This window comes from Lepisosteus platostomus, chromosome 1 (genome assembly GCF_059453375.1).
Source record: "Lepisosteus platostomus isolate fLepPlt1 chromosome 1, fLepPlt1.hap1, whole genome shotgun sequence".
Lineage (NCBI taxonomy): Eukaryota > Metazoa > Chordata > Actinopteri > Semionotiformes > Lepisosteidae > Lepisosteus > Lepisosteus platostomus.
In genome coordinates this window covers 21,196,815-21,212,226 of record NC_142611.1, presented here as the reverse complement: position 1 = coordinate 21,212,226, position 15,412 = coordinate 21,196,815, and the positions used below count along the sequence as shown (strand labels likewise).

The 15,412-nt window shown below is 37.8% G+C and overlaps 1 protein-coding gene across 2 annotated transcripts in view; it reads left to right on the top strand.

Moving 5' to 3' along the window:
- Window positions 1-298: 298 nt before the first annotated feature.
- elovl6 (ELOVL fatty acid elongase 6) overlaps window positions 299-15,412 on the top strand; it is a 67,001-nt gene continuing 51,887 nt past the window's right edge. Inside the window, exon 1 of one of the 2 annotated variants that reach the window (XM_088627236.1) lies at window positions 299-621. In XM_088627236.1, the coding sequence (XP_088483362.1) occupies window positions 533-621 (89 nt within the window). In that variant the 5' untranslated portion in view covers window positions 299-532. The remainder of the gene's footprint in view (window positions 622-15,412) is intronic. The other variant, XM_088627235.1, reaches the window with a different exon arrangement.

The window sequence follows — 15,412 nt, the reverse complement described above, 5'->3', positions numbered from 1 at the left end:
AGTTAATGTGGTAGAATACCTGAAAGAGGAGCAGTTGTGATAGCTAGAAGGGGGAAGCATTTTAGTGAGAAATTTTTGTAATTAAATAAAAACAAAACATCGTCTACTGCCTTTTCAAAATCAAATTTTATTATATTATTAGTTTAGAGCAATTTTCCATCTGTTTTTAAAGTGTGCTGCCAAGTTATTTTTTTAGTAAATTCCTATACGAATACATGAACTTTATGAGTTTCTGTTTTTCAAACGCTTGAGAAAGAACTGGATGCGCAGCTTCAAGAAGCCGAAACGGCTTTGAAAGGCTTTAGGACCTAGAATCCCCCTTCTTGCCAGAGAGGGCGGATGCTCCCTGGAGGTGGATAGCACACAGTCTGACATTCGAGAGGAGTAGGAAGAGTTGCTGGCAGCAGCAAGAGCAATGCGAGATCAAGGGTATAGCTGAGGCAGACAGATAAGTGAACACGGGTTAAATAAAAATACAACAAAAACATATTCTATTACGTGCGCTTTAAATCTGTCTGCTGGAAGACGTTGCATGAACATGTCAGTCCTGGCTTTGCAAGAATATGAATTTGAAAGACAGTTCAACGAAAACGAAGCCATCCAATGGATGCAGGAAAACTGGTAGGCTACGTGATTAAATGATGATTAGCGCAGAAGTGTTTTGTGGTGTTGAATCGAAAGGGGTGTGTTCCTTATTAGAAAGGAAAGACTGGATGTATAACACAGAGCACGGTTTCTGAGAAAGGGCCTTTATGTGCGCACACACAATTATTGTTACCATAAAGTGTGTATATGTGTGTAAATCCTTGCACGATTAATTGCTTTATTTTAAGTTATACTACCGGCAGGATGATGCGAATTTCAGTGCTTGAATCAGGGGGAGATGTGTATTTTAAGCATTGCCGTTGTAATGAGATTCCAGGTATTCAAGGTGATGCTGTACTAATATCTGTCTCCTTCAATGACATGGAAGAATTTCATCCTCTTAGGTGCACTGCCCGGTCTGTGTGATAAATGATCCTGAAATAAGCTAGAATAGATTTGGTAGGCCGGATAGTTGAAAGGTGTTGTAATGAGGGAATATTTAATAATCACAAAATCTACAGAAATTGAAGAATAATATAAAGGAAATGGAGATCCCTGGTAAAATAAACACGTGTACTGTAATGGGGCACATTTGATGTACGGTAGCTCGTTGTCGAAATAAATTGGATATAGACTGCATGCTTTTCACCTGAGCCGATTCATCTGCTTTCCTTTTAGCTAATTTAATAATAACATAACCCCCTTTTCAATTTTACAGGATATACTATGGCAGTGCAATGCCACGCGGTTTGATTAGAAAGTACCGGCTACTACTGTACATCCATATCAAGTCATACAATCGTACGACAGGTGAATTTCGTGAATATATCTGCCAATCGATTACGAAAACTGGGAATCTGATAATGTAGAAGTAATAATCCCGTATCAAGTGATGTAGACATTAGCTTGTGCGCCAACGAAACACATTCTCATTCGTTCTATTCTTCTATTGTATACTGTATGTGTACCAAGCGTTGCTATTTCCTGTTACCTTGGTGCTTGTCTAGCTGGACGCTCGTTATTTTGTTGCTGTATTACCTTAAGTCTGATTATTTTAGATGTTGTATTTAGATGTATGAAGAGACTGAAAGTTAGTGAAAGTTTCCTTCAGATGGGGTTTTCAAATCAGTTAATTTCTAAGTAAAGCGATTAAAAAGAACACTTAATGGCACATGGCTGTGTGGGGAAAAAAAAACGTTTGGAGCTGTACATGACCACGTTTAATAGGCAGTTATAAATAAGTTTGAAAAAGTCCATTCGAATCTAACGTAATAGCACCATACAGTTACAGCAAAATGCGTTTTTAATGAAGTAAGAAGAATTATGCCTTTACGTAATAAAGAAATGTAAATATATTTTCAAGCTTGTTTTAAATCACAGAAATACATTTCTTAATTGCACAGCAGTGTCGTAATTTTAAAAGGAAAAATTGAAAACTTTTACTTTTAGTGAAAAGGGTACCTTTAGTGTGAATACAACAATTTAAAGTAGATTAATTTTTTATTTGTTATAAACTAAATGAGTGATTACACAAAATTCATACAATTTATTGCTGTTTCTAGAATATGTAGTCTAGGGCGCATACCCACGTGAACTCGAGGGCTCTACAGTATGATGGAAAAAACGGAATATCAGTTTGAGTCTTTTTTAAGTTTAGTTTCAGTTTCTATCAATTTCTGATCACCATGCAGCACACAAAAACCATCTACACATCATTATTTTCCTACCATGTAACCGGTTGATGGCAGGCGCATGGAACAGGACCAAACCTCCTCAGAAGTGGAATGTAGTAGCCAATCGTACCCATCTTGTGATGTCGGCTGACAGCATAATGGCCAATCAGATGGCAGCTGTTCGATGCGGAGTGCTCGAAGCTACTCTTGCATCACAGAGCCTTTCTGACTCAAGTGTTTTCTGCTGTCAGTGTAATGAATTCAGCATGCGATCTGCAGGGTGGGAGTAATTATTAAAGTTGGCATGTAATTTCCTGAATTAACTTATTGTGCGTTGAAATGTTCATGTGTTGACTAAATATGAATAACGTCGTGGGTTTTAAGCTCATGCAATGTAAGAGGTGGGATTTTCACAATCGCTCATACTATGTACAGTAGTACGCCTCCACATTTATATGTAAAGTACCATCTTCATATGTGATGTTCTACTTTTGTTTAATGCTAAAACAAATTTACTGTACATCTGATCCGCAGTCTGACGTTTTTGGGGATCTAAGAATTGAACGACTCCCATTGGATTAAAGAAATTAAATACACTTTGTACAAACCACTCTAGTAAAATGGGAAGCTTCAGAATCTACGCTACGTAATCTCAAACACAATTTCGAACAGATACAAATGCAGTTAAATCTAGTGCACGTATTCATGTAAATGGATGATATTTCGTGTGCTGTGTCATATTGATATGTCGGAGACTGATCATTTTAATATCATAGGGATTTGTGAATGAAGCAATATCTCAGTAAATGTGCATATTGATGTAATGTCACAGACATAAATATCTGCACCTACCATGTCAATCAGTGTTATTCACTAATTTCCCAGGTATAATAAATATTACTAAACTATTTTTTGGAGATGAGCCTGTCATCCAGGGTGTAGTCCTGCATAGTGTCCTATAATTGTGGGGCAGGTTATGAGTTTCTGATAATGGGCGGATGTATTTGCTTCAAAGTGTTTTCTCTTTTTAACTTTATATACAGTATGTATGTATTACATATATATCCCAATAAGTGGTAGTTAGGATTTCTAATGAAGTAATTCATTTAAGACAAGAGTCCCAAAATTATTTCCATAGCTACTTAGACTTATAAAGTTGCCTCACTATTTACACCTTGTTTCTTGAATTAGGTAATTCACTAGAAATCTGATTTATTCTGTAGGATGATTGTTCATGAAATAAAAGGTAGAGCATGTTTTTACCTACAAAATAACAAAATCAGTAAGATAAGATCACTTTATTAGCCACATACAATTTCTCGTATTAGAAATTTGTCTTTTCGCATACCCCAACTTGCTCTCCGTGAGACACACAGACTGGGAGAGGTTAGCTTGGGGTCAATCATTTATACAGCACCCTTAGGGTTAAGGGCCTTGCTCATCCCAATGGAGTAGGATTCCTCTGCTAGCCGCAGGATACTAACTGGCAACCTTCCAGCTACAGACACAGATCCTTACCCACAGTGCCACCCCTCTGCCCGTTTTAGTGATACCTAGCATCACTAGGTATGTCACGGGACTGGTTCTGACTCCCGTGAAGTGTGTTGTAAAAGACCCTATGCATGACGGTATAATCCAGAAGTGTCTGGAGAACCACATCAGGGAAGGCTGGGTCGACTGACAGGGGGCGGTGACAGTGGTGGTCCGGTGCACGGGGAAAGGGAGCAGGCAACAAATCCAAGGGAGGTCCAGTAGGGTAGTTCAGTCTCAGTCCAATGTCCAATGCTGGGAATTCCATCCTAGACAAAGACAGTTAAAAACCAGAATGGGGAACTGGGATCTGGAACACAAAAGATAAAAACATAGAGACTGTGCGCTCCAGAGGTCAGGGACGTCTGGGGATAAGGCCTATGCCCTCGGGCTGCTCTTGAGCCCAGTGGATAGGCAGGCCTTCAGATGTCCGTCTTCCAAAGCTGAGCCCGGAACTGCGGAGACGTCAGCCTTAAATAACAAATAGGGGAACAAGACGCAGGTGTAGGTACTTACTAAACATAATACAAAATAGGTAGGAGCGACCTCTAGAGGAGGGATGACCACTGTGACAGGTAGTATTTTTGTTCACTACAGCTAATAGTAACAATTTGCATGTTCTTATGGTGACTGTGGAAAGTATTTGTAATCATTATAGGCTTGAAAATAATGTATTTTGTCATTGCATCAAGAGAAAATAGATGAGATGGGAATATTTTTTTCATTTGTTATCATACAACTGGGGGGATGGGATGAAATACTAATTACAGTGGCTGGTAAAGGTGGCAGGGTGCAAGCTCTTCCAAGCGGAAAACAAAATCGTTATTCACCACTGCCTCACAAAGGCCTCGTTAAGAAAGTGTGTTAGCTTCAAGGATCCCTGTTTAAGGGCAAACCAAAAATCTCATAGACAGCTTTGCTTTACAAAATGCTCCTGGCAATTGGCCAGTTGAGTGCTGCCTCAGATGAGCCTTGGTTGAAGCCCGTGACACAGATTTGACACAAATTGATGATCTCCATGTTTGTGTACCTCATATTAAGATCTAAGGACAAGCTCTTCAAATGTTTCTGAATGTATCCAAACGTTACACAAAATGTTATAATGTAAGTCATATTCGCCTGCAGGAATTACTCAGCCCTTTAGCACTATTTATTTCATTCAATTATTTTTCTCATTTCTCCTACAGTAAGTGATCAAGAGTGTCCCTATGTTTTCAAACAAGGATGTGCCCCTGCACTTTCTGAGAGTGATTGACCACATACTGTTTTTCTTTATTTTGATTATCATTGTGTTTTTTGTTACATAGCATGTTTACATTTTACCATTACATTGGACTAATTCCATTATTAAAACATCACACGTGGCATAGAACAATACAGCCGGCACAGTACAACCCAACCTCAAATATTTGCCATTCTCACACAAATCAGAAAGTTGTATCCAGAAATATATCAAAAGGGTGTTACAATGTGTCAACATTTCAACATCATGCAAACAAATTGAGCAAATAATTATTTCTAATACTGCTAAGTCCTCCAGTATTAACACCAAAAACACATTAATTAGGAACATTTCAGGACATTTGGGTTATAAAACCTTGATAATCTATGTGGATTATTTGTAGTTTTTGTTAGTTGACAATATTTGAGATACATATTCAATTGGAAAATTACAGATTTTATAATGGTGGTTTGTTGATGCCAGGTTGTCTATAAATTGGATTATATATTGTAATTGATAGTTATTAGAATCCTCTCTGCTGTACTATCTGATATTTTGTGTCAGTCCACACCCCTTAGGTAAACAGTTTGCATGGAAAGGCTTCTTCTTTGTGTGTTATTTGTATTTGGATGTATTTGACAAGTCAACCGTAAGAATAATGAAGGCAGTGCTAAAAGCATTGCAGTGAAAGTACAATTCAAATTCATTGGTGTGTGGTTTTCTAAATAAAATAAGATGCAGTATGATGATGTTTTCCATAAGAAACAAAGTATGTTTAATCATAATTTTTCTCCAAATTTTACACATGTTCACTGATAATTTAGAAATTTAGAAATTATTACAAATGATTGAACAGGTTATGTGTAAGACATATGTTCATGAACAGTGTGATATTAATAATATGACATTTATAAGTTTCCTGATTATTCACTCCACAGTCACAACATTAGAAGTGCAGTCTGGCTGGCCGCAGTTTGCCCACCTGGAAATAAAATAATGTCTCATGAAATAAAATTGATGTCATGCTGCAGTTATGCGCTCAGCACAGTAAAAGGAGTGCTTGGTCAGAGTCCAAGTGCAAGGGACCGGGGAGTTAAGGAAATATCCAAAGAGACCCAACTGCCAGGGGATCGAGTACTCAGGAACAGCAGAGGGAAAGTGATGAGGGAATTGGTAGTTAAGTGAATAATTGAATGCTGACCGGCGGTGCTTAATTAGCCGCAGCTGGACAGTATGGAGAATAGGGAGCTTGGCATTGGACCTGATGGACTGGGTGCTCAACATCAAAACGAATGATAAGCCCATAGGCGGTTGGGTCCAATGTGGGACTTCTGGGCATAGGGATGGGAAAAGGGGAGAGCCACTCAGATGCATAGCTCCAGGGTGCAGTGCAAGGTGGAGAGGTCCTGCGAGAAGGCTGGTCAGCACACTTGTGCTGAGGAAGTCTACAGGAAGACGGCCCAGTGCCAAACTGTAAGGAACGGCGTGCTCTGTGGAGGGTCTCATCCAGCACCTGCTGTCCGGGCTTTGGAGGCACATCAAAAAGACAGAGCTGGGGCTGTCATCTGTTGAGAAGAGGTCTGAAGCGGGGTTCCCAGAGGGAGCCCGGGAAAAGGAAGGGCTCTGCTGAGAAGAGAGGATGCAGTGGTAAAAAGGAAAGCAGGTGTTTGGCCAAGGCAGCCCGAGAAGCAGTCCAGATGTCAGGTGGAGTCAGCAGCTGGAGTAGAGGCAGTCCAAGATAAGCTCTGGGGTCCCAGACGAGTGACGCTGCTCTGGAAAAGAGCCCGTCTGAGGTGACGGATGACTCATCAGCTGTTCAGGGGCAGTCCACGTTGAGTGCTGGCACTTCTGGTGAGATGAATTTTCAAGCAGGTCGGGACTATTTGGGGAAAAGAGTGACTCAACAGCTGAATGAAGGCAGACCTAGAGGAGCGCTGGATTCCCGATAGAGTGAGATTTCACAAAGTGAAGGCTGATTCAGCAGTGGAGCGGGGGCAGTCCTAAGTGAGCCCTGGGAATCCGGAAGAATGATGCTGCTCAGGAAAAAGCCAGGTAGAAGTGAGGATCAGACAGCCAGAGAGAGGTCCGGAGTTGTAGGAGTGAATGGACTGCATGTAGTGAAGCCTGATTCAGAAGCTGTTTGGAGGCAGTCAGGACAATTGAAGCTGCTGTGGAATATAAGATATAATATATATATATAAGATCACTTTATTGGCCATTTCTTGTATTAGGAATTTGTCTTTTCACATACCCCAACTTGTCCTCCATGAGACACACAGACAGGGAGAGAAGCTTGGGGTCAGAACACAGGGTCAGCCATTTATACAGTGCCCCTGGAGCAGCTGTGGTTAAGGGCCTTGCTCATCCCAACGGAGTAGGATTCCTCTGCCAGCCACAGGATAAGAACTGGCAACCTTCCAGCTACAGACGGAGATCCTTAACCACAGTGCCACCGCTCTGGCCGTACTAGTGATACCTAGTATCACTAGATATGTCACGGGACTGGTTCCGACTCCCGTGAAGTGTGTTGTAAAAGACCCTATGCGTGACGGTATAATCCGGAAGTGTCTGGAGAAGCACATCAGGGAAGGCCGGGTCGACAGACAGGGGGCGGTGACAGTGGAGGTCAACGGAGCTCGGGGAAAGGGAGCAGGCAACAAATCCAATACAGCTGAGAAGACTGCAAGGATGAGGCGGCTGGTGAGAAGCCTGGGGTTAACAGGCTGGTTAGACTGCATGGATTGAAGACTGCTTTAGTGGAGTGGAGTCTGTTCGAGATGAGCCCTGGGATCCCGCACGAGTGACGCTCAGGAATGAAGTCGGGTTTATAGTGAGAGTGAGACAGCAGAAGTGAGGTCTGGGGTTTCAGATGGGAAGACTGTCCTGTAGAAAGATTCTAGATTATATAGGGGGAGGGCTCATTTAATAATTGGGCCTGATTAATGATGGAGGTGAATTGCCAAAAGGAGAACTGGCCTTGGTAGAGAGCCACAGAAAACCTGGAGCCCTTGTGAGAATACTCATACAGTAGTTTCCAGGGGCAGCTGCAGGCAGTGTAACTCCACAGGACGGAGGTTGTAACAATTAATTCTCAAATTATAGGCAGTAGGTATTAAGGGGAATGTGTGTGTTTGGATTAAGAACTGTTTAATGCATAGAAAATAGAGTACGGGTAATGGTGAACACTATGATTGGGGTGATGTATTGTAATTAGTGGAGTACTTCAGGAATCTGTACTGGAGCCACTGGTCTTTCAATTAATGCTAGATATTATGGTATAGTTACAGTAGTAAACTAGACAACGTTTTTAAATTATAGCATGATAGGATTTAGCCAACTATTGTAACAGACGTGAAAATCAGAAGATTTAGAGACTGGTAAAACATTTGGAAGATGATATTTAATTTACACAAGGGCTCAGTATTATATGCAGGGAGCAAAAGTCTGAACTAGAAATATTGAAACAGGGTCCCCAATTGTCACCAGGTATGATGTCCTCTGACTACCCATACTTTATATGACCTCTTCTGTGGATGGATTTTCATAGACCTGTTCAGCAAGGAGACTGCGGGATTTGAACTTATTCTCAGATTTTGAACTTTTCACCCTCTATTCAAACATTGTTTGGAAGATTAGTGGAGTACATCTGTTTTGTTTCCTGTTTCAATGGCACATCTGTTCAAGATAATGATAGAAGGGTCTTTAAAAACTCATACCCAAATCTGTTTTACTATTTAATCCTTTTTTGGAATTATTTCCACTAATGCAATCAATCTACCGCAGCGTTTACTAATTCCCTGCTAATGCTAAAACATTACTGATAAATGTAATTACTGCTACAGAAAATAGTATTTATGAAAATTATATTTATTAACAGTTTTGATTTTTCTGTCTTTTCTGAGCATGCATTTTGGCGTGAAGTCTTTAAAAATAGTCTCTGACTCACAACTAAAGCTAATATCATACTGTAGTTCAGTCAAGGTAAAAGATCCAGCCTTGAAATTAAATAACATTCGTGTGGATATAATATATATATATAATATATAATATAATGCTGATCTTTACACATTGGTTTAATTACAAAAAAGCAAGATAAAAATATGAATCACTTGTGTTTATCCATCCATTCATTTTCTAAAAGCTTCTCCCACTACAGGGTCGCAGGGGAGCCAAAGCCTATTCTGGCAAATAACAGTTAAAAGGTGGAATACACTCTGGACAGGACTCCAGTCCATCACAGGGCACTCACAGACAGACACACACTTACACAAGGGCCAATTTTCCCAGAGGCAATTAAGCTCCTAGTGTGCCTTTGGACTGACCACCTGACTAAAACGTACATGAACATACAAACTCCATGCACCCCAGGTCTCGTGTTAAACTCCAGCACTGCAATAAAGCAATGCTAATTACTGTACCACTGTGCAATCCTCTTTTATATACAGTATTTTAAGTAAAAAATGTGCATGGATGAATGGTGTAATATGATCTAAAAATAAAGTGGAAATAACATATTGCATTTAATCAAGTATTGCTTATCATAAATTTTCTGACCTGAATATGTCTTATAGCTAGCAATCAAGTGCTTATTTTTGCATATGCTTTTCATATGGCTTAAATCAATTCTGTAGATGTGGGCACTCGCATATAATGAATCTCTCTGAATATGTGTATCAGAGCTCATTCGTTTGCAGCATTCATAATATGGTCGAGGGATCAGGGATCACTACTGTTTGTAATGAGTGATTGCTGCTATCATCATTTTTATTAGGCATACAATAAGTACGCTTTCTTCAGATTGAACCTCAACTGACTGTGACATTGTCATGTTGTAGAATACCTGACCTATATCATATGAATGACAGGAACCAAGGTTACAACAGAACAGGGACCCACATTTCTCGTCAATGAAATATATTTGATAGTTGTGCCACATAACTGTGAATTATTTTTGACATTAACTGTACTTAGATGGTTCATGTTCACATCACATCACTTTGTAATTTTAATTTAGTGAGGATAAATAATAAAATGAAAGAGTTGGGGAAAATTAAATTGTTTTTCCTATTGTGAGTGTAACTGATCTTAAAAAAATATATGTAATGGTAGTATGTAAAGGCTTGAAGCCTTTGGAAGCATATAAACTGCATTTTTAGTAATTGAAGTAGAACTATATATACATTTTAGAGAGAAACATGCATTAAGCTCAGGCTGTAGAATCAGTTTACAATTTTGTAAATATAAACCCAAAGAGCACAGGTATGAGCACTGTGAAGTCTTATTTTTGGTCTTATCCTACAGAAGATTAACCCTCAACAGTATGCAGAAGCTAAACACCACATTTCTAAGTCTATATTGGATGATTCACAGGTAATTATAGCATGTTGTAATAATCGATGGTGATTAACCAGTTGGTTGCATTATTCCCTGTAAACAAGGAGTTTCAAAGCAGTGCCCAGTCTGGTATTGTGGCACGTTTTTTGATCTGTGCTTCAGCTGCTACTATAAAGTGAGCATTTTTTCTTCACTATAATGAGAGGATTGTGAAAAAAATAAACTAAGACTCCAGACAAAATGCATGGAACTACATTTTCAGTGAAGGCTACTTTTAACTGGTCCATGATATCACTATTATGTATCATATCACATTTTCAATTCCACTTTTTTCTACTGTATAAGCTTTTCTTATTTACTTTAAGAGGGGAAGCTATTGATGTACACAGTGGCCAGGGGGGCACTGCTCCAGTTGTCATTCAGTTGCAATGGCTGCTATTGTCTTGCTCATTATATTGGTTGTAGATAGAAATCTTCCTGCCCCTCATTTTGGTCATGTGGATTACAGCACATAATGACACAAGTCTTCTCATATTTGCATGAGTTACTGTATAAAGATGGAAACTGTTGTTATTTTTTTACTCACATGTTCAGAAGTTGAATACTTACTAAGCAGCAGTTACTTTAAAGATGGGATCGAGGAAAATTTCACTGTGCCGTTTTCAACATACAGTGAATAGGCCATATACATGTATTATGTTCCCAGTAAGAAACTGCGTAGACCTTCCAAGCAAGCTTTGTGATTCCAGTATTTTTCCACAATGAAATACATTTCTGTCACAAAAGAGGGAGTTAAGTATATGCTATAATTTCACTGAATTGTGCACACAAAGCTTACAGCCAGTTTACTAATTAGTACATGTATGGTAACTTGTATTTATTCAGTAGGATAAATTGATAGTATTGTATCTCTAAAATAAAAAAAAAATAGTTACAGTGAGGTTGCAATGTATTCTTCTTTGGTTAGAATTATTTGAGTGCTCAAGTGCTGTCACAATTTGAAAATTTGAAGAAAGACAGCCGATGTATGTCTGATTGTACATTAACAGTGCAGGATTATCTGGTACGGATATCCTTAGTTTAGACAAATTAGAAGTATGTTCTCTTCAAGAATGCAGTAGTTTTGAAAACAAATAATAGTAGCCTACTGTGGTCTGTAGGTTAAGTGCTCCAATACATAATTTTGCTTTCACAGTATCAACAGCAGCAGCATTGATTTTAGCACATTTCAAAATCATGTAAAATACATACTGTACTTTATAAAAAAAAAATCCATAACTCCATAAGATTAATCACATATGCAGAATTTTCCGAACTAAAAAAACAGAAAGATGTATATTGAGATTTAAATGAATCTATGAGTTGGATTATTTTAATATAATCTTAAAATTAGTTTACTGTACTTAGAACTCAGGTTTAACCACCTTTGGTATGTGTGAAACATGAATGACTTGCACAGTGAAAGGAGCATAAAGCAATTTTGAAAACGACTTTACATTTTGGATAAATAAAGGTTTTAATTTTAACATTTGCTGAGAACACTAGCTCACAGCAATGGCTACATAAAAACCTATTAGCCCAATCATCATTCCCATCTTACAAGTTTACGTCCTTATTCTTATACTGCACTGGGATAATCACTGCTTCCATACTGCACTTGTTACCCAACACCAACAATCTTCACTCCTTCCATGGCCAGTTTGTTTTCCAGAATTATTTCCAGAAAACTTCATGGGGTGAGAAGGACTGTAGTTTTCACTGCCTGGTGAGTCTACCACAGGTGCATTATGGGCCTGTACAGGAATCTGGTCAGCATTTGCAATTGCTTTTGACACTCCATAGGCATTCCATACCACCATCATGCACAAATATTTTTTCTTTGGATATGAACCCAAACGTATTGTTATTCATGTCCTAGACATGCAGTAAAAGAAGTGAGTTTCTTGAAAGGCTTATGTGGTACTTCATAAAAATTATTGTTGTTATTAGGAAATTATTGGGAGCAAATATTGAGTAAGTCTACGTATTTGATATTTTTTTCTGTCAGTGATGTTGTTAATTTTAGATTTACTACATAATCTCACAGATTTAAGAGTGAATGGTGGAAAAAAAAGTTGAACACATCTTCCACAGGGTTCTGAACAATATGTACTGTATGGTGAAGTGTTTGGGAGCTTTTTGTCATGGTTTTCCTAATCCATTGCTTGGCCTGAACCTGTCAGTTTTGCATTGGTCTTCCTGGGAAATGGGTGGCTTTCTTCCTAAGTGTGACATTCACTTGTACCATTCTAGCAGTGCAGAAAACGAAGCTTTGTTTTTCAGTATTAGTCAGCAGCTGGACTCCCATCGTGTAATATATTTCCTCTCTCATCACTGCACTCTTTTTGCCATAGTCAATAAAACAAACACTGATAGCTGTGTGATTTTGTTAGCTGAGGTCATTTGTGAGTTGTAGTTTGTGTAGTAAAATCTGCAGTGATTTGCATCTTTTATAGTAAGAGACATTGCATGCATTTTTTATTCCTTTATTTTACCAAGTAAAGAAAGAAACAAATTGTAATTTTCCAAAACATTTACCACTTGCTTCTTAGCACAGCCAGAACATCTGGAAGGCCATTAATATTACTATATTACTACTGTGGTTTTAGCAGAAATATCACCACACGATATTAAAATGATGGGGGGGGCAGGTGTTGTAATGCACAGGAAAAAAGTTTGAATTGATACCGACTGCTAAAAAGTTTTCCCTTTTTATTCTTCAATACAATGCAAACATATTTAATTTAATATCTGAAAATGTTTGAGTACTAGCTACCATTTCACAAACATAAATCTAATCCTCACTTTGTTATAAAAGGGCTATGTTTTTTACTCCTGTGAAGTCACATTTTTTTCCAAGATAAAAAAAAATTGTAACAAAACTCAAGATTCTTTTTCAATATTCCATCAAATCATCTTCTCCAGAAGGGTGCCCCAGCAGGGCTTAAGTACAGGAAAATTTAAAATATTGTAAATGTGTATATATTTATAGAAGAATAATGCAGGTTTTTTTGTCTCCATTTGGAAAGTATGTAGGTTTTTACCCAGAGAAATGATAAAATGAGAGAGATTTTATTAGTTTTATGTGAAACAGTTTATTTTAATTGAACACCTGTGTGTTTTGCTGTGCATTTTTCAAATGTTAAATAGTGTTAAATAAAGTTGCTGTTCTTCACAGCGGTTTGGTCCTGGTATCAGTTTGCATGGTTTCACTGTCTGTGTGAATTTTCGATAGGTGCTCTTGTTTCTCCTCATATTCCAAAGACATTCTGTTTGGGTTAATTGAGATCTCTAAATCTTTTTTTTCTATATGTGTGTGTGACTCTTTGCCCCAGCAATAGGCTGGTGTCCAGTGGTTATTGAAAATTACTTAATGCATGGATGAAAACATTGAATGAGCCAGTGATTTATTGTCAGAGCTTTGGTGACAAAAGCTCACAAATACCTGACACATTGCAGGTCATCAAGATCCAACTGTGGTGTAATTTATAGCAGCTATGATAAAAGTACAAGATGCCTGCTTTTACACAAAACCTTTAGGAGATGTCAGTATTTTAAAGAGAAAGAAATGCAATAGAGGTTCCTGTAAACATGGCGAGGTGGGTGGACAACAACTTTGTTCAGCACTGCTTTTATTTTCATATTTGTTTTCAACAAGCATGTATTCAGCATGGTTAGATGACCAAGTGTTATGTGATCTTCTGAAAGGAGTGTTCACTAGGAGGTGGAAAGGTGTGAGATAGTGTTTCTTCATCCGACTCCTGGAGTCTGTGGTATCTGACGTTTTTTTGTTTCTGCTGAGCCCTTAATTACGTAATGTGGCTTTAATTTAATTATTAGTTTAATTAGGCTCTTTTTATTTTTTAGCTCTTCCAGAGGATATCAATACAATTTCACAGATACGAAAATGATGAAGAGCCTAAAACAATTAAAATGGAGTACAATCATTAAGTTAACAATTTGTTTAATTAACTGAGAACTCAATTTAGCCAAAATCCAAATCACGAGGAAATGATTCGGAAAGCCCTAAGGAAAGATATGTAGTTTGTTTGCTTCTTTCTTTTTGGTCCATAGTTTATTTTAATATGGAGACATAGAGGATTGATAAGTATACTTATCAGATGCAAATTAAATTCATTTTTTTGTGTGTTTTGAAAACATGGTTAGAATCTAGTACATTTTGATATGTCTCACAATGTCAACTAGACAGAAATAAGGTCCCTCAAGGTCAAAAGCACATGTCTGTGTAGCCCCCAAAAAATAGCTGAAACCTTATCTTTGTTTCTCAACAGGATTTATACAAGTACTTTGTTACAAAACCACTTAAATGGTAGATTCAGTACTTAAAATGTTTTGAAGTTAAAGTAATATTTGTCATACTTGGTATGCCATGCCAATTATTAGCTTGCAGTGATAAAGTATCACAGTGAAAATAACAAATGTACCATTTTCTTTTTTTTTGTTTGTTTCTTGTCAGATATTCATATTAAAGCGAAAAAGTATTGTTAGCTGTACAGCTTACTGCACACCAATAGGCCCACTCAGTCAGGGACCTGACTGCCTAAATTAAGTCCGTCAAAGTGGCCCATATTCTGCAAGAGAAAAATATTGCTTTTTGAAATTTGGAATAAAACTTTGGCCATTATTATGGGAATCAAGGTATTGTTATGATTCAAACTTAAATATATATATTCTTAGTGGCAGTTGTGCAATAATTCTTCATGTAACAGAAGACACATTCTTCCTCATAAGATTTTCTGTGCACTTGTTCTTATGATGAACGTAAACTTCTTTTTTCGTGTTTCCTACTGATAGTATTTGTTTCAGATAATAGACATATATGTACTGTATGGTCCTTCATTCTTGTTATTTCTTTCCTGTCAAATATAGAAATTATGAAGAGCTTCCTTTGTGTGAATTTAATAAAATCAATTAAAACTTTCAAAATTTGAAGGGTCTGGGAAGAAGTTATTGTAGAATTCTAGGCTTCGTCTAGAACATAATGCCTGAAGTCATTTTTCCATAAATT